Source organism: Cryptomeria japonica, chromosome 3 (assembly GCF_030272615.1).
Source record: "Cryptomeria japonica chromosome 3, Sugi_1.0, whole genome shotgun sequence".
Taxonomy (NCBI): Eukaryota; Viridiplantae; Streptophyta; class Pinopsida; order Cupressales; family Cupressaceae; genus Cryptomeria; species Cryptomeria japonica.
In genome coordinates, this window is record NC_081407.1 from 241,978,411 (window position 1) to 242,001,412 (window position 23,002).

Genomic DNA, 23,002 nt, shown 5'->3' on the forward strand with positions numbered 1-23,002 from the left:
AATTAGGGCAAAGTTAACTGGTAAGGGTTAGATATGTTAATGACAAAACCCACCTTTGGCTTTGATATATTATATGTAAAACCCAAAAGGGTGTCTAGATTATAAAAGAGTTCATAGGATTGTTAAGGAAGTTTAGTAGATAAATGCAGAATACCCCGCCGACAGGGCTATTGGAATTAGGTCTCTGATTAGGCCTAAAAGTGCAGTTTGTTTGTAAAACACCAAACTGGTAAGTTTCAAAGCTCTTGAGTAAGAAATAGGGTTGGGAATCCTTCCAAAATAATCCATCCTAATGTGTGTAGTGTGGGGAATGAAGATCCTGTGGTAGAGGGGTTGAACTCTCCGGTTGAGTGTGAAAGGGAGTGGGAAAACAAGGTCTCCTAAGCAAGAAAAGGGAACTCACAAAACAACAAGTTCTTATCCTAGCCTAAGGACCTTGGGAAGGTCAACTAGGGTAGTTCTTTCAGATCCTTGGAGGGTGTGAGGTGTAGAATCATTGGATGGTTCTTGTGTAGCTTGGAGGAGATACCTAGACAAGGTAGCACAAACTCGTGAGAGACAACTCACTCTACATCACATATCTTGGCAGAAGACACCATGACAAGATACATCAGTTTAGATAGTTACAAACTATCATAGTACTAATTGTCTAGAGGTACACATCAGTTTCGATACTGACTATCATACTACTCGTTGCCCAGAGAATGCTCCTTACAAAATAAAATAAATCTTTAGATTGCCAGATAACCCACCTTGAAAGTATAACTTTGAAGCCTTAGAAAAAACAAAGTCCAAATTTCTTAACCATATCACCAGAATGTCAGAATATCCATTTTTTCATCCAAAAATAGGGGAGGAGGGTACCACAAAAATCCCACAGAAAATAGGCCATTTCAAACAGAATAACACATTTGTTTTAGAAACAAGCGAAGTCCATTAATAAACCCATCCAATCTGGGTTTATCCTTTTAATGAATCCAACAACTTGATGGTCTGCTCCTTATTGAATTTGAAGGTTTGCACATTATTGTGGATGGCCCAATGGGCTAACTGGTCAGCTTATCACATTGACTTCTCTGTAACAATGTATTTTTTTTATGGGATTGGAAAGAAAGTATATTTATATGATGTAAGTAAATATAACTCTTGCCTTTGTTGCTAGACATGGACTTCTAGCTCAGACACATCTAATATCGCCTGTTTCCGTAATCTACCTAGTCCACCAGCTGCATTTATTACAATCTTCTCATATCTACTACTACTGAGTTCGGTGCATCTAGATTGTTCATATTAGGTGCGTATTCTAAATTCTCTCCTTTAGCTATTTGGAGAACTCTATTTTGTATTTCTCAATTTTGAAAAGGGGGCAATCAAAGTCTAAATACTCTATTTTGATACACGGCATAAAAGCTTTGTTTTAATGTGTTCTTGAAAAGATCATTGGTAGCTCTGTTTCTTAAAAGCATTAATATAAATCATGTTCTATTATGTTTACAATTTACTGCCTTCTTTGAGATAATTTTATTTTTTCTCCCCTTCAAACAACAATATCAGAGTAGGGTGAGAAGAATAGGCTATATGTGTTTCCAGCCAAGGCTTCCAAGTGAGATTACTATTATGATAATCAATAAAAATCTATTTTATAATTAAAATTTCCAACAAAGAAGGAAGATCTTTAGGAGAATCTCTGTAAGTCTTACCGCTGCCCAAGTGTGGAGATATTGCATCTATTGCACCAAGAAAGGAGATTTTTTGCCAATCAAAAGGGAAAGAATTAGAAAGAGATAGCCGATTAGTAGAATATTTGGAGATATAGTGAGCAGAGACAAGTTCTATTTTAAGAAATATGGTAGGAACAAGTGGAAGCCTTTCACAACCCCAAATTCCAATTTTTAATGATAAGAATTATGATTTTTGGATCATAAAAATGAAAACCCTTTTTTTCTCCCAGGATGTTTGGGACTTGATTGAAAATGGGTTTCCTAAACTAGCAAGCCAATAAGCTTATCAGGCTCTTCCACAAGCTGAGAAGGATTTGTTGAAGAAAAATAAGAAGAAAGATGTCAAAGCGCTGTTTTTCATTTAGCAGGCAATGGAGGAATCAATTTTCCAAAAGTATCAGCTGCCACAAGATCAAATCAAGCATGGGAAAGTTTGCAAACAGCATACCAAGGCACGGGCAAGGTGAAAACAACAAAATTACAAATTCTTGGAAGGTATTTTGAAAATTTGAAGATGAAGAACTCAAATTCAGTAGAATCATTCTTCATTCATGCAATGTCAATAGTAAATAAAATTAGATCATATGGAGAAACCATTGGGGATCAAAAAAGTGTAGAGAAGATACTTACAAGTTTACCTACAAAGTTTGATTGAGTAGTAGTGGCCATTGAAGAGTCCAAAGATCTCACTTAGTTATTAGTAAATGAATTAATGGGATCACTCTTGGAGCATGAGAAAAGATTAAATCGATCAGGAACATCATCCGTGGAGAATGCATTCAAGACTCAACTTTCATTCGGCAGAACAAGAGGGAGATCAACTCACAACAGAGGCAGAGGATGTTTTATACCAAGGGGAGGAAGAGAAATACACAATTTGAAAGCATAAGACCAACATCAAGCCCACATGCTCATTCTACACCAAAAAGAGGAAGGGGGATAAACCATTCTCATAGCCAACATCAAGGACAAAGGTATGATAAATCCAACATCCATTGTCATTATTGCAATAAATTTGGGCATTTTGCATCAGAATGTAGGGGAAGGCAATATGATATGAACAAGAAAAAGACACATTTTACAAATGAAAACCAGTCAAACACTAGTGAACAAGACACCATATTGATAACATGCAATGTAGCACAAGAGATTTTCAAGGAAGTATGGTACATAGATAGTGGTTGTAGTAATCACATGAGTTGGAATAAGGAGATGTTTGCAACAATGGATGATTTAGTAAAATTAGAAGTAAAATTGAAAAATGATCAAAGAGTTTCAGTCATGGGCAAAAGTTCAATTAACATAAGAACTAAGCAAGGTGAGGAGAAGCATATTTCTAATGGATACTATGTTCCTAGATTGCAACACAATCTCATAAGTATTATATTGGACAACTACTGCAAAAAGGGTATAGAATATACTTTGAAAATGGTGAATGTGGGATTCTAGACAAGAAAACAAGCAATATGCTAATTGCAAGAATTGAAATGACAAACAATAGGATGTTTTAACTTAGGATTTAAAGTGAACTATTCTTAAAGCCACAAGTATTGCAGAAGGTTGTTGAATCAACTTTTCAGGCTTCATACAAAAATGAATCTTAGTTATGGCATTTAAGACTTGGGCATTTAAACTTCAAAGGGTCACATCTGTTGTATAATAAAAGAATGGTATATGGATTGCCACCAATATAGCCACTTAAGACAACATGTGATAGTTGCATATTGGCAAAACAACATAGAAACAAATTTCCAGTTGGGGAGTCTTATAGAGAAAAACAACCACTTGAGATAGTGTGTTCAAAACTTTGTGGATTGATGCAAACACTATCCATAACTGGAAGACTTTATTTATTAACATTTATTGATGATTTCAGCAGGAAAGTATGGGTTTATTTCTTGAAATATAAATCAGATGCATTTGTTGTTTTTAAACAACTTTCAAAGAAAAAGTTGAAAAAGAAAGTGATTATTATATCAAAACATTGAACACGGATCAAGGTGGTGAATACATATCAAATAATTTTTAAATTTTTTGCAAAGAAAATGGCATAAGAAAGCAATTTACAACAAGGTACACTCCTCAACAAAATGGAGTAGCTGAGAGAAAGAATAGAACAATTATGGAAATGGTACAAAGTATGATTAAAGCAAAACATCTACCAAATGAGTATTGGGTTGAAGCGGTTTCATGTTCAATATACATATTAAATAGATGTCCAACAAAAGAAGTGATAAATAAAACACCGGAAGAAGCTTGGAGTAAAAGAAATCACAATATATCACACTTGAGAGTTTTTGGATGTGTGGCATACTCATTGATACCTCAAGAGTTGAGAAAGAAACTAGATGATAAAGGAGAGAAGTGCATATTCGTGGAATATAGTGAACAATCGAAGGCATATAAGCTATACAATCCTATCACAAAGAAGTTGATAATAAGTCGTGATGATGAGTTTGTTGAAGAAGAAACATGGGATGGCAGCATAGACAAAACAACTATAGTTGTAGCTAGTGTTCCACAAGAGAATGAAGAGAATGAAACTCAAGTTGAGAACCCTACTACACAAGAAAATGTTCCTACAACACCTAATAAGACACCTACCACTCTAAATCCTACTACTCCAGCAAGTAATAACATCAATGAGTCCTCTAATCCAACACTTGCATCACTAAGATCAAGGTCTATAAACACTTCAAAGAAGACATGAAGTCTAAGGGAGATATATGATGAAATACAAGAGGATAAAAATGTTGATTTATGTTCTAATCTTACATTCTTAACACAAGATGATCCAATTTATTTTGATGATGCCATAAAAGGTGACAAATGAATTGCAGCCATGGATGAAGAAATTGAGTCAATAGAAAAGAATCAAACCTGAGATCTAGTAGAGCTTCCTAAAGGCAAGGATGTGATTGGAGTTAAATGGGTTTACAAGACAAAGTATAATGCTAATGGAAAAGTATAGAAACATAAGGCAAGACTAGTAGCTAAAGGCTTCACACTACAATCAGTCATAGACTACAATGAAACTTTTGCACCAGTGGCAAGATTGGATACCATTAGAATGGTCTTATCTATAGCAGCTCAAAAAAAATGGAAGGTTTACCAAATGGAGATTAAATCGACATTCTTGAATGGAATTTTGGAAGAAGTGTATATAAATCAGCCACCGGGTTATGAAGTTTTGGGACAAGAACATATGGAATACAAATTGAAAAAAGGCCCTATATGGTTTGAAGCAAGCTCCTAGAGCTTGGTACAGGATGATAGATTCTTATTTTGTGAACAATGGGTTTAGCAAGTGTGGCAATGAACCTACCTTGTATGTCAAAGTGAATGATGAAAGAGAAACCATAATAGTTTGTTTGTATGTAGATGATTTGATATTCACAGGTAATATGTCGATTAACTCATTCAAGGCAGCCATGGAAAGAGAATTTGATATGACTGACTTGGGGCTCATAAGATATTTTCTTGGGATAGAGGTAAGTCAAAATGATCAAGGCATTTTTATATGTCAAAGTAAATATGCTAATGATTTATTGAAGAGATTTAAGATGACAAATGTGAATCCAGACCCTACACTAGTTGCGTTGGGTTTAAAACTTAGCAAAGATGACAAAAGTCCAAGTGTTGATGGAACCTTATTTAAGAGATTAGTTGGCAGTGTCATGTATCTAACTGCCACAAGATCGGATATCATGTATGGGGTTAGTCTCATTTCCAGATTCATGGACAAACCAAAGGAATCACATTGGAAAGCTGGAAAAAGAATTTTATGGTACATAGCTAGAACAAAGAATTTTGGAATTTTGTATACACCTTCAGATGATTACAAACTGATTGGATATACGGATAGTGATTGGGGAGGTAGCATGGATGATAGAAAAAGTACTTTGGGGTATATCTTCCATCTAGGATTCGATCAGCAGCTTGTCAAGCAGTATGGATGAGAAGAGTACTTTCAGACTTGAGACATCCACAAAAAGATCCTACCAAAATTTATTATGACGATAATTCAGCAATCGCTTTATCTAAAAATCATGTCTTTCATAAACGGAGCAAGCATATTGATACAAGATATCATTTTATTCGAGAATTGGTGAACAGTGATTGCAGATATCTTGAGTTTTGTAGGTCCAATGAACAACTACCAAATATTCTCACAAAGCCGCTTGCAAGGAACGTTTTTGAACATCTCCGGAAAGGAATTGATATTGTAGACATACATGACAGTGAAGATTAAGGGGGAGTGTTGACAGACGTGGACTTCCAGCTCAGACACATCTAATCTCCGCTGCCTCCGTAACCTACCTACTCCACCAACTCCACTTACTACAATCTTCTCATATCTTCTTCTTCCGAGTTCGATGCATCTAGATTGTTCATATTAGGTGCATACTCTAGAAGCCTCTCCTGTAGCTATTTGGAGAGATCTGTTTTGTATTTCTCAGTTTTGAAAAAGGGACAATCAAAGTAAATCCTCCGTTTTGATACATGGCATAAAAACTCTGTTTTAACGTGTTATTGAAAAGAGCATTGGCAGCTCTGTTTGTAAAAGGCATTAATATAAATCATGTTCTGTTCTGTTTACTGTTTACTGTCTTCTTTGAGATAGTTTTATTTTTTCTCCCCTTCAAATAGCCTTCAGTGGGGTTCAGTGGGGTATATAAAATAAATAGAGACCACTCCAGCCAATCAGTAGACCCCAAAAGAAGAATCAAAGTTTAAATTTTCTCTTTTATCATATCAAATACAATAGACATTGTAAACCATATAAATCAATAACCTTTATGTCAGGGAGATGCATTTTTTCCTTGATGGCCAGTCTTTCAATGGTTAACTATTATGAATTTTATTAAATAAAACATGTAGATTGTGATAATAAATAAATACTAAATATTTAATTGTGTTTATACTCATACTTCATTGCTATAGAGGAGAGATTCTTTAGATTCACTGAAATTTTTTAGTGGCGTTAATTCATTAATTTGTCAGAGTTTTGGATACTGTGAGCGCTACTCCACTAATAGCCTTAAAAGCAGCGTTAACATGCAAAGGCCAAATATAGTACGAGGTTTCTATAATATCCCATGCATATCTGCCAGGAGATTTGTACAACTGACAATATAAATCTACTGTCACCTTACCAGTAGCCCTGAGCACGTCCTCCATGCCTATAAATCTACTTTACCTCCAGCCATTTTTTCATATTCCTTCAACTAAATTCTTCTCTTTGTATTGTTGAGCTCTTAGCTTGTGTGGAGTAATGGCGGAAACAAATGCAAGAGAGCAGAAAAATGAAGAGAAAATAATCGAGCAGGAGCCGAAACATTCAAGTGAAAGTGAAGGAAAGACACAGCAAGAGGGTTCAATTGAAGTACTACTGGAGATTAATGAAGCAGAGCAGCATGTCAAAGAACTCCATCTCACAAGCAGCTCTTCTACTGCCTCTGTAACTTCTCTTCATCTTTTTACCCTTTTTTTTCAATTGGATTATACTTTTAAATATAAAAGAGTTCTGTAAAAGAAATTAATCTCCCCTAGTTTGTATTATTTATATGAATGTAGTGCTGGCATCTCTATTAATGTTGTCATCTCTTTGCATGCAGGTTAGTGGCAACGAAGAGGGGGAAAAGGAGAAGGGAAAAAAGAAAAACAGCCTTAAGAATAAGATGAAAGAAAAGATTTTTGGACACCATGAAAAGAAGGGAGGTGAAGAACATAAAGAAAATAAAGAGGCTTAATTGATGATAATTAGGAGAATTTTATGAAGAGACAGAGTGCTGATTAGTGAAGATGTTTTGATGTGTGTTTTTGTGTGATTTCTGTGTGGATTGTATTGTTTTTAGATTCTATGAATAATAAATTAATAAGCTATTATACTACTTTTGGCTATTTGCAATCAATTTCTAATTAATGTTATTGGTCTTTATTGAATGTCCATGTTCTAGTAAAATCAATTAAATTTAGAGAAAAAATAAATATTATGAATTAATATTTAATAAAGTAATTAATGTAACAATTGAAGAGACTTATTTATTATCTATTTGTTTATAAATATTATTCATGTTTAGATATATTCATTTGTGTCTCAAAAATTTATAATACAAATTTCTTATAAATGATTTTTACATTTATCATTCTAAATACTTACGTCATTTTCAACTAATTGTAGTCATTTATCTAGGAAATCTAAAGGCATATTTTTAAAAGATGTTATCATTACTATTGTTAAATATGGGCTTACTTTTTATACGAAATGCTATTTAGATGATGTAAGTACATATATATCATGAGTGATGTTTTCAAAATCAAGATGGATCGGTTCAATTTCAATTGATAAGATGTATATTGAACAAAAGATTTGATAGATCAAACAATGTAACACCTCCCTAACAATAAGTTCAGCATTCTTTCTTTTTTCCCTAGTCTCTTACTCAATTTTCTTACACTTATTAATCGTAATCATTTATGATGTTAAATTCTTAGTTGGTTTTTATGAAGTGACTCTTCCTATTTTTGAAAGTTTAAAGAGGGTTATTTTTCAATATTGAAGATGAAAAATCTATGGATACATTTAAGTAGAAGCAAGATAATGTGTTCATTTTTGGTGGAAGTGTTAAGTTAGAAAAAATATCAATAGGAATGATACTTATTTTGTAAAATATGTGTTTTCATTTAGGAATGGATCTCATCTAAAATTAAGACCACTTTTCAGTTTAAGTGTTAAGTTTGGAAAATAAATTGATAGGAATGCTATTGGATTTGACAAAATAAATGGGATCTCAAACCTAAACTCATCTATTTAGAGTGCATACCCATTATTGTTTTAGATCCCATTTCTAAATGGACGACTATTACAAGTATATGCCTATTACAAAATATTAAGGTTATTCAAGAGTATGACAATTTTTCAAGTCAAAAGGTTATTCAAGAGAATATGACAGTTTTTTGAGTCAAAATTCCTTATGGTTTTTGATATATTAGACTTTCAATTTTCTATGGGGTGATTTACAAAAATAATTAAGTTTAGATTTTTGTTAGAGTTGGCTAAAACTGGTTTGGAATAGAGATTTTTGATGCTACTATACACCCTATGGTAATATTTCAAAGTAAAATTTTTGTATTAAACATTTTTTTTGAGATCAACAAATTTATCAGATAAATTTTATAAAGTTTTTAAAAGTGAATTTAAGAATTTCAAAAGTTTATTCATGCTTCTCTAGTTGAAAAAACAAATAATGAACACAAACACACTTATTGAAATTCAAGATGATAGTAATTAGATTTAAATTTAATATATATAGTCTCACCTCCTACTAGTTCACGCAACAAATATCAAAGTTGAAGTTCACAAGTAAGGAAATTCAGATTAAAAATGCGGGCCAATAATCAAAGGTGAGAAAAACTAGGTGAATATCAAAAGGATGGAAGTGGTGGAGATTTTTGGAATATTGAGCATCATTTTCTTTTATTAGAGTTACTTTCTAATGAAATTATCTGCAAACTAGAGAAAATTTATAATTTTAAATTACAAGTATATGCTATTGTTATTTATAATTAGAATACTATAAAAAACAAAAATTGATCATATGAGAAAGTTCCTTCTCTCAAATAAAAATAAAAATGAAGACCATTATTCTGTAACAATCTCTCTAAATGTTTGTGCAATTGTAATAAATGTTATTACTAGGAGAGATGTGTTTAGATTTAATATAATTTGCAATTTTGATAAGTAGATATCAATCTATAACTTGTTTATTTCTTCATCATTATATACCATTGCCTTTGGCTAATGAAATTCTAATTCAATAGAACTTTCATTAGTGGCTTCATTGATGGTTATTTTAGGTAATGTTTCTATTGCAATTATTTTAGTATAATCATACATTTATGTTGCAAGTATGCATTGATGTGTTGTTGTGGTTATTATTGATATCAAACTTGTTCCAGATTGGTCCAGAGTGTCTATGGTACAAAGTTATCTTGTTGTATTGTTGATGTTGTAATTGTTCTATTGGTTGTTACAGAAGTGCTTGGATCTAAAATCTATTGTTGGTTTTGAGTGATTTTGTCATTTACATTGGGTATACTTTCGGTATCATGAATATGATGGTTCTAAGGTTTGAAAACATCTTTGTGTTCTTCGAGTGTTGTGGCATTGATCATTGCTAGTTGTGATATTATAAGTTTGACATATCCTTAGGTCTGGATATGATTTGTGGAAGACTGTTTGATATGTTATGGGTCTCACCCTAGCATGTGGAGATTTTAATTTCATTTATTTGCATTGGAGGGTATGTTCTTGATATTTTATTAATTATATGGATGCATAGGATGTGGATGTGCTATTGGTTATGTTTCGATGATTGTGGATCAGTGAGTTGATCTTTGGAAGTTGTGTTTTGAGCCCCTCATTCTCCTGGAGTGGATCAATGTGTGTATCTCTAGTTTGGAAAGTATATCTTGATTTGGGCCAACTTGGATTAAGATTTGGTTATATATCTTGTATATAAGGATGAGTGTGATTGAGTTAAGAGTGTTAGCATGAGGTGTGGAGTGTAGATGTATGATGCAAAGATAATCGGTGAGAATCGATAAAGAACTGAAGAGAGCTATGTTCGAATGATATGCAAGCTGTGTTGAGACTGTGACAAAGATTTGAGATGAAGTGTTGGTAATTAAGGTTGGAGTTGTGTGTGTTGATGTCGGTTGCTTGATGCAGAGTTCAAGGATAACTTCATGATTAGGAGATCCTTCTTTCCATATCATTTTTGTATATTTCCTTGAGAACAGTTAGGTTTAGGTTTGCAAGTTCTTTTTTGTATCTTTCTCCATGAGTAGTTAGCCTTGATGTGCAAGTCTGAAGCACTTAGCTCTTTTCTTTGTAATTTGATATACATAGTGGATATATTTTTGTGGGTAGGTGCTCATTGTGGTTTTTTTTTGGGGAGGTTTTCCATGTATAAATCTTGGTGTTCATATGTTGGATGTGGGTTGAAGTTTAATTGTTTATATGTTGCATTTTATTTTTGTTTTGGAATAATTCACTCCCCCCTCTTAGTCCTGCCTTGGGTTCAACTATTTCTATGAGAGCAAGGTTCCTCTTGAGTAAGCTTAACCAATTGAGGTAGATCCGGTATGGCGCAGGACATTCATTACAAAGTTCCTATCTTTGATGGTACATTTTTTTAGTATTGAAAGGAGAGACTAGAGTTGCATTTGGAGACATTGCAGAATGGAATTGTCAATCTATAAATAAGGAATGGACCTCCAAGATGGGGCCCACTCAATGGTGTTCATGACATTAGGGGTTGGGAAAGGAGCCAAAATGTACCTAGAGAGGGGATGAAGATATGACACACTAAAGTAGGAGAACAAACATGAGGTGTAAATTGGACTAGTTACAATTTATGGTGCTATAGGAAGATGCATGGAGACCCTCATATCTCTCCATTCCTAGAGGATCTTATATTAGATTGTCTTATTCCCCTTGTGCATGTAGATTTTATGCCCTTTGATAATGATACTTTAGAGAAGCTAAAGTATATGAAAAGTCTTGCATGTTCTGATGGATAATAGGCTTGTCTTCTAGTTCCTACTCACATTTAGATCTCATCTCAATCATCTTCATCTTTAATTTTCCCTAATGAACTTGACAAATTTGGGTCATGTATAACTCCCATTGATTCAATGCAATAGGAAATTTATCTTTTAGGCACAACTAATTGAGATTCTTATCATACAAACATATAATCTTTGTTTTTGGAGTCTCATATTGAAAATTTGGATGACTATTTTGAGGAAATTCATCTTCTCCTTGTTGATAGTCACATCACTATTGTCAGCTTATCTTCATCACCAATGGAGATTGTTCTACAACAATTTTTACATAGTCTTAGATTGTCACTTTCTACATTGATTAAGCATGTACTTGATTGGTTTGTGGCACCATGTCCTAAATGCACATAGTAACATTTGATAAATATCTAGAGGCACACCTTATTTGGATCTAGATTCCTATTTCTTATAATTTATGGGAGTGGAGTGACATATTTCCAGTGGATTTATCTTTTATTCTAAGAATACAAAATATATTTATAATGATTTTTTAATTATTTTATAATTATTAATGTAAATAATTTTTTTCATAAAATATTAAAATCAAGAAGGTTAATTATATCATATAATCAATTTAAATAGTAGAGTTGAGATTTGATAACCAAACTAGAATATATTTGACAATTAAAAGAAAGGGTTTAAGTGTATATAGTGTGATGAAAATGAGATGAATCATTTTTCAATTACCTAAAAATTATATTTTTATATGAGGAGCAATTCTAAATTTATATTTTTTTTCAAGAATTCCTATCGCCCAATCTCAAGTATTATGGTTCAATCCCAAGTGATGTGAACTTGATATATTGTAAAATAAGATCTAAAGTGTGATGCAGTGATTCACATAATACTCACCTAAATATCCTTTAATAGTCACCTAAATATCTTTTTAATTCCATCTTCTTGATATATAAATTCCTCATAGTGTTAAGGACACTATTTAGGAATTTGTTGATTCAATAAGTCATTTTTTACATCCTTCAAAGGTAATAATTTTTTCAACATATGTTTAATAATTGATATGCCAATGCATGGTTCTTGGTGATACAAGTTTTGAAACTCATTTATAGAGTAAACTATTGCCCATTTCAAGATTAATGTATTTGGTGTTTCAACATAACATGATTCAATGCCAGAATAAAGACATAAATGGAATTGCCTTCTCATCTAGTTATAGTTGAGAACCCTTTTAGGAGGACATGTTTCTATATAATAAATATTACATAAGGAGAATCTAAACTTTAAATAATACATTTGATTAAATATAAAATATTTGACTTAAACTAGAATGTAAGTGAAGTGTTGTAAATTGTAGCCCCTTTACAATTTCACACTCCTTTTTGGGCATTTATTTAGTGTGTCCTCTCATTTCTCATATTAAACCCATTTATTGCCTTATTAGAACCAAAGTATCATCATATCCTTATTTGGTGACCAAATACTATCTCTTGGGCTTGTACACTATACATCCATCCTTCTCTACTCCTATTTTGGGTGGAATAAGGCACCTAACACCATAGTCCATCCAAAAAGGACCCAAAATCAAATGTGTTGGAGTGTCAGATCCTACCATTTATAATCAGATCTTGATATTTTGATATGACCATTGGAAGTTGACCTAAATTAGGAAATACATTGTGAATCTCTATATAAAGATATCCTCTCTGTATCATTTTCATCCCACACATTCTAAGAATTTCCTTGAGAAAACATTATTGAGAATGTGTCTTCAAATATAAGTATTATGGAGTAGCAAGCTACAACAATGCACATGCAAGTGTGTTTTCATCATTGATTCTTTTGCCTTGTCATGTCATGTTATTGCATCACCACCATTATCAAGCTTAAGGTAATATCATTTAAATTTAGCATTTCCTTAAGGTTTTCAATCTCTATCCTACTAGGGGTAAGCTCTCTTCTAATCATCATTTCTATAGTGGAAGCTGTTAATTTTGTGGATCAGAATTAAAATTTATCTTGTTCTATGTATTATCTATCATTGAATTGTTGTATAAATCTGATTGTCTTCTTTTATGTTGCAGAAGAGGAGGAGCATTTTTTATTTCAATGTCCATTCTCACAAATTTCATGTGGTATATGTAGTGGGCTAGGTACGGTCAAGCAATGCCTTGATCAGCCATGTCTTTTGGACATGGCCGATCAAGACATCACTTGATCATGCCCCCTCATGATAATAAATGTTTGAATGAGAGACTTCATTTATCTCTCATTCAATAATTTATCTTACCGAGGCTATCATGCATTAACACTCCCTCTTAGCTAGGTAAGATAAATGTAAAAGGTATTGGGAGCAATATTCATAAATCATATGATGCTTATCTTGGGACCATAGTTTCAAGATGTGAATTGCCTCTGTCAGTGATTCTATTCACAAACTCTTTAGTGGATTGTCTCTATCAACAATTCTATCCATAATCTCTTGTGTGGATTGCCTCAGTCGACGATTCTATCCACAAGCTCTTGTGTGGATTACCTCAATCGGTGATTCTATTCATGAGCTCTCACATGGATTGCCTCAGTCGGTGTGAGCTCTTACGTGGATTTCCTCAGTCAGTGATTCTATCCATGAGCTTTTGTATGGATTGGCTCATTTAGCAATTCTATCCACAAGCTCTTACGTGGATTGCCTCAGTCAGCGATTCTATCCACAAGATCTTATGTGGATTGCCCTAGTCGACGATTCTATCCACAAGCTCTTACGTGGATTGCCTCAGTCGGCAATTCTATCCATGAGCTCTTATGTGGATTGCCTCTGTTGGTGATTCTATCCACAAGCTTTTACGTGGATTGCCTCAGTCGGCGATTCTATCCACAATCTTGAGTTATTGTATGATTGTCACCTTCCAATAATCTCAAAAATACAAGTGAAAATCATTTGGAAACCATCACTTCCTTATGATTTACATAGGGCCCATAGAATAATTATTAGTATTAATAATAATAATCAATATTTACAATTTTTACCTCAAAAGTACTCAATCTTGATTAGTAAGCTCCCTCTCAATCACAAGGTATCTTGAGTTTCTTCTAGAGAACATATTTTTTTAAGGGTATGTGTAGGATCATGAGGGGCCAAAAGGTGGCGATATTCTGACTAGTTTTTTTATGATCGTCTGATTGAAAAATATCTATAACTTTCAAATGGTATCACATTTTTTGAACCTGAAACATGCGTCACATTCTATGTTTCATATACTATAGGATTAAAAAAAGAAAAATTAAATTTCATAAAGTTTTGACCAAGTTATGGTGGTCAGACATACGAGTTTTTAATATTTTAAAAAAGCTACAGTAAAAAAATCATAATTAATTATTTATTTCAAAGAAAAATATAAAAAATTATGTGTCACATCTAGACATGAGTCTTCTACTTATAGATAAAATATTATAAAAAATTATTATAATTTGACTATGATTAGGGTGGTCAGACACACACCTGCTTCTTATATTTTTCCTAAAATTTTAGTACAACTACATTGAAATTTTAATTTTTTGTCAAATAGATTTTTTTTTTCAAAAAAAAAACTAGTAGCTTAGAAACTACATTCAATTTCCTACAAATTTTACTCTTACATATTTTTGAAATAATGTTGATAACTTATTCAAAATTTTATGACAAGTTTCCTAACTCTGTTTTCTGATTTTCATTGCCACTTAAGAGCCTATTTGGCCCACCATGATCCTAGACATACCCCTAAACATATGTCTGAATTTCTGACTTTAGCAAGGGACGCTTGTAGTTTAAGCTTGAGAGGACAAGTTATTGCAATGTGGTCATATTCAAGACTTTCTAGGAGATATCAATCTGATCATAGTCGGATCTTCCTTCAGGTGGTTAGGCTTTATAGAAGGAAACCTGGCTCTGATACCATGTTAATTTTGTGGAACAGAATTAAAATAAATCTTGTTCTATGTATTATCTATCACTGAATTGTTGTATAAATCTGATTGTCTTCTTTTATGTTGTAGGAGAGGAGGAGCATTTTTTATTTCAATGTCCATTCTCACACATTTCATTTGGTATATGTAGTGGGCTGGGTACGGTCAAGCGATGCCTTGATCGACCATGTCTATCAAGACATCACTTGATCGTGCCCCCTCACGATAATAAATGTTTGAATGAGAGACTTCATTTATCTCTCATTCAATCATTTATCTTACCAAGGCTATCATGCATTAATAGAAGTTAATTCCCACTTGGGGTTTGACTAAGGCAAACTCCTATACAGCACAATATATCCTCTCTTTTCTATGTGTTGCTTGCCAATTTAATAGCAAAATGTTACAAAGTTGTAGATTTCAAACTAAGACATATAGTTCCAAATTTTGAACAGGTGAAAAACCATGGTCTTCATCAATCGACACATGTGATCGACACTTTTTGTCTAAATTTAAGAGGGAGTGATTTGTAGGGTGTCCTAATCAAGAATATGAAGTTTTAGCTAGCAAAAAACATCTATGTCTAGGATTCCTAGCATGTATTTGACCATTTTTATGCCCAAATTTAAGTGATAGGTTTCTCTCTATATCTCATTTCTAGATATATGCTTTCGAGTTGACATTTTGTTCTGTATCTTTCTATTTATGCCAAATCCTTTTAATTTCCTAATGCAAAAGGACTCTCCTGCCTCCCAAATGGAGATGAATGGTGCTAATAAATAGGTACATCCTCCTACAAGGATTCATCCTTATCCCTCTATCCATCTCATTAATACTCCAAGATATACTTACAATACAAAAATTCAATGAGGTCTATGATGAAATTCCTTTCCCATCATATCTTCAAACAAATTACAAGCATGGTTTCGACATGATATCTAAATAAGGATATAGCTCCTAGGACGTAGTCTTTGATATATGGAACAAGGAATCAAGGTACCTAAAGAAGCATCATCCCAATATACTAATGAAAGAATAGGACTCCCTATTCCATCCTTACTATTTCCTTCATCAAAACAAACACTTCCCCTTCCATAAGAGAAAATAACTTCTCTAGTAGAAAGACTCTTTTGGAGACTCAAATACAATAGAAGGATTAATTTTCCTTTCATAAGACATAGGTATAACTCTAACATGTAATGGAACATGAACCTTAAAGATACTTTGATACGAAAAGTTATATTCCCTATAAAAAATTAGCCAAATAAATGAAATAAAAAAGGTTACAAATAAGAATATAATGATCAATATTCCATTTAATTAACCAAGTCGCATTAAAGCACAACTTATGAAGAATATGTTGTCAGCCTCTTAAAGGATAACTTATAATGCATAAATACATTTGATTCTTTTGTTAATTCTTCCTTAATGCATAAGTAATTAATTAAGAAGAAATAGTCAGGATTGTGGGTCATAATAGAGAATGCATCCCCTAGAAAATTTTGTAACTCTCTAAAGATATTAATAATATTGTCTATATAAATAAAAAATAGAGAAATTTTTATTGTACTTATAAAATAGCTAAGTATAATTTAAATAGAGGGAAGATTTTAATTACACAATAATAATATCCATTTTCACTAAGCACGACTCAATTCTAAAATAAATTAATTTAAGGAAAAAGATTTCACAAATATACAAATTCAATATAATTTTATATTAGTTATAAAATTAAAATGTTACTTTAAATTTTAATAAATTTTACAATCTTTAAAACTAATTGGATATGAAATTTATTTTCACATCTTAAAACTAAGTCTTGCACATGTTCTATAAATCAACTAATTTGATACAATCTATATGGATCCAATTAAAAGTTTTACCATTCTCATGAAGAAAAATAATTTTAATATCATTTACATTAAGAAAAAAATTTAATGACACAATAACAATCACCATCACTAAAATTCAAATTTTATTTTAATTTTTTTTTTAAAAAAATGTTTCACAAAATATATAATAATTTACAAATAAATTTATATGTAATATAATAAAAATGTCATTTAAAATTAAATAATTATTAAAAAAATTAAATCTGTTCAATAAAACTAATAACTAGAAATTCCATCTTGGTGTGCAATGGGACACCAAAGAGTTGAGAAGATTAACTAGGCAAAAAAGAGGTATATTTTTTGCATACATGTGTGTAATACATGACTAATTCAATTATGCATCCACTTTAGAGATCCAAAATGGCTGAGATAAAACCTTTGAATTTGACTCTATTACTAGCATGCCCATGTTATGTTTGCAATAAGGAGAGAGGGAGAGGTATGGATAGAAAAAGAGAGAGATAGAGAGCCTAAGGAGATATAGATAGTGAGGAAGATAGAGATGGAGATGGAGATGAAGATGAAGATGGAGATGAAGATTATGCATCCAGTTACATGGATTCAAACATGATTGAAAAAGAACCTTTGAATTGGGAAGATAAACAAAGCCCATTACTTATATCTAGAGAAAGTTTGAGAGATAGAGATACATGAGGAGAAAAAGAGAGAGATAGAGATATATGGGAATAGTAAGTTGGAGAGATGTAGAAATAGAGGGGAGATAGAGAGGGAGAGAAAGGGAATATGGAATGGAGGATAGATGCTTTTCTAAATCAATGATTGAAAGTTTGAAAGATAGAGATATATGAAAAGAAAAAGAGAGAGATAGAGATATATGGGAATAGTAAGTTGGAGAGATGTAGAAATAGAGGGGAGATAGAGAGGGAGAGAAAGGGAATATGGAATGGAGGACAAATGCTTTTCTAAATCAATGATTGAAAGATGCTTTTCTAAATCAATGATTGAAAGTTTTGAGAGATAGAGATATATGAGAAGAAAAAGAGAGAGATATATATGGGAATAGTAAGTTGGAGAGATGTAGAAATAGAGGGGATATAGAAAGGGAGAGAAAGGGATTATGGAATGGAGGATAGATGCTTTTCTAAATCAATGATTGAAAATGCTCTCTAAACATGCAAGATGATAGAAAATATCTTCTCAATCATTTATAGTTGTTACCATCCAGATTTTTTATTCTATGTTTTTGTGCATTTTATAATTTCCTTGTAGATAGTTTTCAATACATCAATGTACAAAATTTAAAATGATAGCTGCATTTAAACTATTAAATCAATGCACCATTCTCTAATTAAAGTTTAGAGCCCACAGTACAATACATAATAATTTAGATTTTATTTTAGCATACAGACTTGGGAAAGTGTCACCTGGATGGGAAAAATCATAGGTTTCCTGTTTGCAATAGTTTTTGCAGGCTTCTGCATTTGTTATGTTGCTCTGTTGCATTAATTTCAGAGTGGGTATTACCCAATTCATTATGGAATGGTGGCACAAGAATCAATAAGCTTTGCCCACGAAATGATAGTTAATGGGAGCTCAGAAAAAAGTGTTGATGGTAGCTCAGGAAAAAGTGTTGTTGAGGCAGGACAAGAATAAGAATATTTTGTTTCTTATTTAGAATTAGTTTCAGGCTCTGCTATGCCAGGCAATAGGAAGTACAGTACAGGTTTGCAACACATAGTATTTGGCATAGGAGCTTCTGCTCTCTTGTGGAAGACTAGAAAAGAATATGTGAAACTCTGGCGGAAACCCCAAGAAATGAGGGGATTTGTGTGGCTGGACAAACCCATTAATGGAATGAAAGAATGGGAATTGGGTCTTCCTGCGTAACTCCGAGAGCCATATCCAAAACCAGTTCTTTAGCTTCAATATGGCATTTAGAGGAGGAGGATTGGCCATCGGTTATACTCTGGCCAGAGCATTGGAAAGTATGCAGGACAAGTGCTTGACCAAATACCACCGCCTCTTTGGCAGTGACATAACTCTTCAATCTTAAGGGAGTGGGCGTCAGTTATGGAGGCAGTCACGCTGCAGATAAAGTTTTAAAAGCTTGTGCTCTACCAAACTAAAACGGTGGAAGGGGGCGGAACTAAAACGGTAGAGAAAAAATGAACGGCTGATACAATTTCAATCGTCTTGCAACTTCTGGGGAGCATAGGAGCATTGTGAAGCATTGATCCGCAACTTTTGAGGAGCATTGTGAAGCATTCATGTTTTAAAACAAGTAGTTCATTTCATATAAGAAACACTTTCCGTGTGAATATTCTTCTTAAATGAACTATCTCATAAGATTGACTTTAATATAATACTAAACAAAAGAAAGCTTATAACAATGCCCTCACTAAAATTAAATCCAATGGTTGTTGTTAATGTTAAATGAACTATCTCATAAGATTGACTTTAATATAGTACTAAATAGAAGAAAGCTTATAACAATGCCTTCAATTAAATCCAATGGTTGTTGTTACTGTTAATATGTATTATTGTTCTTGAATTTTTACAATAATAAAATTAACTTCAATAGAAATTTGCGGTAATAGTTACCAGAAATTTGTTCTAATAGTTACCGGATTCCAATATTTTCCGCCTTCATGAAATGTTTCCCGTAATTTATCCATCCCCCACGACCGAGCCCCCAACCCCTCAAAAATGAAATCCTTCACTGTTTTCAACCGCTCCAACCCCTCTATATTCTGCAATTTGTCACACTGCGATAGAGTGAACTTCTCAAGGCATGCCATCGATCCCTCTTCCAATTCTGGGAACTTCTCCAATTCCTCGAATAAAATGATTTTGAAGAAGCGGAGGTGTGGAAATCCTCCCGACTTTCCAAACGCCTTTGGCAATTGTCTGCACCTGTGATTCCCTTCCAAAATCAAGCTCACTAGATTGGGCATTCTTTGAAACTCCGGAAAATCACTATATTCACAGTCATCTAAGCTCAATTCCCTCAGATTTACAAGATCACATATCCAACTTGGCACTGGAAATTTCCTTAATTGAAGACTTTCCAGATGTTTCATTGCTCTCATTTTCTCTGGAAATTGCGGACACTCCATTCTCAAATTCAAGATTCCAAGATGACGCATCTTCTTCAGCTGTGCAAGGACCCCTTCTTCCATAGTCTTCAATTCCATGTCATGCTCAAATGATAACCTTACTTCCTGAAGCTGGCTCATCTTTGCCAAATTCTCATCTATGGAGAGCCCAGCATATCTGATCGCAGAGGCCATATTTGATATTCCCTTCGGCATGCGATAAAGACGCTTGCATTCTAAATGTTGAAGACATTTAAGTTCACTTATCGAGCCTGGTACGTGAATTTCGCTACCCGAGGCGATCCAATTGCAAGAAACAAGAGACTTTTCAGATATCTGACACATTCTGGTATCTCATTTACTTTCGTATTTCTTAAATTGAGGACTCTAACGGCATGTTTCTATGTGACTGTTTAGTTTATTTTTGCTAGCAGCAGTTGTATTTTTGGCAATATACAGTTGCTGTTTATTTCCAGTCCCTTTATTTTCCCATAGCTTATTTTCATTTCTTAAATAATAGCTGCTCCACTTAGATAGCAAAAGATTCTAGATTGTCCTTTACCAACAATTTTAAATTTGCATGGGAACACTCCAACTGCTTAAACATGAGAACATGATGTAAAAAGTATCATCTTTCCAAAAGACTTCGACAATGCAGAGATGTTTGTAGAGCTCAAATTGAGAACGCGCAGTCCTCTCATAGTGGTAAACATGTTTTCCGGAATTCTATTAATCTTCCAATTTTGAGACAATGAGAGTGTACGAAGATAGGCAGGATGGCTCTGTGAGAGGGCATTAGTATTACCATTAATATTTTTCTTGGCTAGTAAAATCTGACACCAGCCAGAGGCAGCACTTGCATGTGTAGAGGTTTTCTCAACAGAGAAAACACATTTATTTTCTTTGGATATGTGTATGGCCAGATCACGCAGTAAATCATGAATTTTACAAAATTTGATTAACCTATTAACCTGTAAATAACTAAAAAATCCCGGGTCTTCCCAGAATTGAAGCAGACACAGCTGGACAAGCTGGTCTAACCAATCCCACGCCATTTCCCACTGCTCCTCTTCTGCTGGGATTAATCCCTCTCCTATCCACAGATTTATCAGGTATTCACACTTTATCTCCTCATCCTCATGGAAGAAAGAAAGATAAGCAAAAAAGGGTTTAAGATGTGGTGGCAACGAATCGTAACTCAATTTTAATATATCCATCACAGTGCCATGCTCACCAAAGGGAATAACTACCCTTTCGAGCTGACGGCGCTTGGACTCCCATTTGCTGAGACGTTTGGTGTTGGCGAGAGATGCTGCTGTCGTTTTGATAGCCAGTGGAAGATTTCCACATTGCTTTACAATCCCATAACCCACCTCTTCCAAGTGCGATGGCGCGCTATGTTCTTCACAATGGGGAAATGCGTAGACACAAAACAGCTTCCAACTGTCTTCATCTGACAAAATTTTCATCTCATAAACATGAGCTTTTGAATTTTGAACAACCTCCTTATTTCTTGTGGTCACCACAACTTTACAATCTTTATCAGCTGGCAGACCAAGTTTGTCTACGAGATTCTCTGCTGTAGACAACGTCCACAAATCATCGAGCACAATAAAACATATTTTACCTTGGAGAGGCTCATGAATTAATTCAGCCGCTGTCTCTTCAGATATGGCACCATCCACAATATCACTTTTTAAGCCTATATGCAGGGCTACTATATCATGTTGCAAAATTTTGACAGCATAAGATTTAGACACACAAAGCCAAATAGATTTGTCAAAACTGGATTTTGTTTTGTTGTAGACATTTTGGAGAAGAAATGTCTTCCCCGAGCCGCCCATACCAACAACGTCTATAACTGGAATTTGTGGATCTTGTAGCAACCTGTGCATATCTTCAACTTTGGAATCTATCCTCACTGGATGTGAATCTCTGGGCAGGAGACTCAATTTCTTGAACTGTGCCGATGTCTTTTGCAACTTCCATATCTGATCTTTTGCAACTTCCACATATCTTGGAGAGCCCTTAGATGTCTTTCCAACCTCTTGTTGCACAGCCAAGCAAATCTTTGTACAAAGCTCCTCGACGTTACTGACAATTTCAAAAGCGTGTAATTCAACAAGGAGCCAGTAAGTAGAAATAAAAACTAAAACATAATCACAGAATCATAATGGATTGAAAGGAAACAGCCGAAGCAAAATAAGCTAAGCCTTACTCATTAGTTGTGTTGAATTCGTAGTCAGAGAAGCCTGCAGAAGAGTAGAGGGCTTTCTTCCACTCGCTAAGCGTCTCGTTGCTGAGTCACCTTTCTTCATGCTTAGCGAATGAAGGTGCATAAACTCCCTTGTCAGGGTAGCGAAGGTCAGAAGGCTTGACATCACAAAATACAGGAATAAACAGAGCCTTGGTTTTCAACATGTCAACCAGCTAATCTAGACACCAAGCGGACTCCGCATATCGTGGTGAGAAGATGGCGATTCGCACACTAGAAGAGTATATGGCATTTTTTATGGTGGAGGAAATTGAATTTCCCGGTTTTAATTTTTGATCATCAAGAAATGTCCAAAATCCTTTTTCCTCCAGTGAATCGTAAAGTGCAAAAGCCAAACTTTGTTTCACGTCAGGGCCACGGTGGTTAATGAATACACATATAACTTTTCTGAAGCAGTGAACATTTCCCTTTCATGTTCACTGAAAGAAGGATTGTGATATGAGGAGGAAGACGCCATGAACTCAAGTGCAACGGATGAATGAAAATCTCAAAGTGTAGTCTGGAATAGATCTGATAAACCTAGAGAAAAAT

At 33.8% G+C, this 23,002-nt stretch overlaps 1 protein-coding gene across 1 annotated transcript; it reads right to left on the bottom strand.

Moving 5' to 3' along the window:
- Window positions 1-20,795: 20,795 nt before the first annotated feature.
- LOC131074427 (putative disease resistance protein At3g14460) lies at window positions 20,796-22,617 on the bottom strand. The gene is made up of 2 exons (XM_058011056.2): window positions 22,505-22,617; window positions 20,796-22,290 (listed from the first exon to the last, which is right to left on the bottom strand). The coding sequence occupies exons 1-2, from the start codon at window positions 22,615-22,617 to the stop codon at window positions 20,796-20,798; spliced, it is 1,608 nt and encodes a 535-aa protein (XP_057867039.1).
- Between the last annotated feature and the right edge of the window lie 385 nt (window positions 22,618-23,002).

Excerpts from the sequence above, each read along its gene's own strand:
- LOC131074427 (XM_058011056.2), bottom strand. The coding sequence starts at position 22,617 with ATGTTGAAAACCAAGGCTCTGTTTATTCCTGTATTTTGTGATGTCAAG. Across the intron at positions 22,291-22,504 it reads TTCGCTAAGCATGAAGAAAG|TAACGTCGAGGAGCTTTGTA; the intron begins GTGACTCAGCAA and ends TGAAATTGTCAG.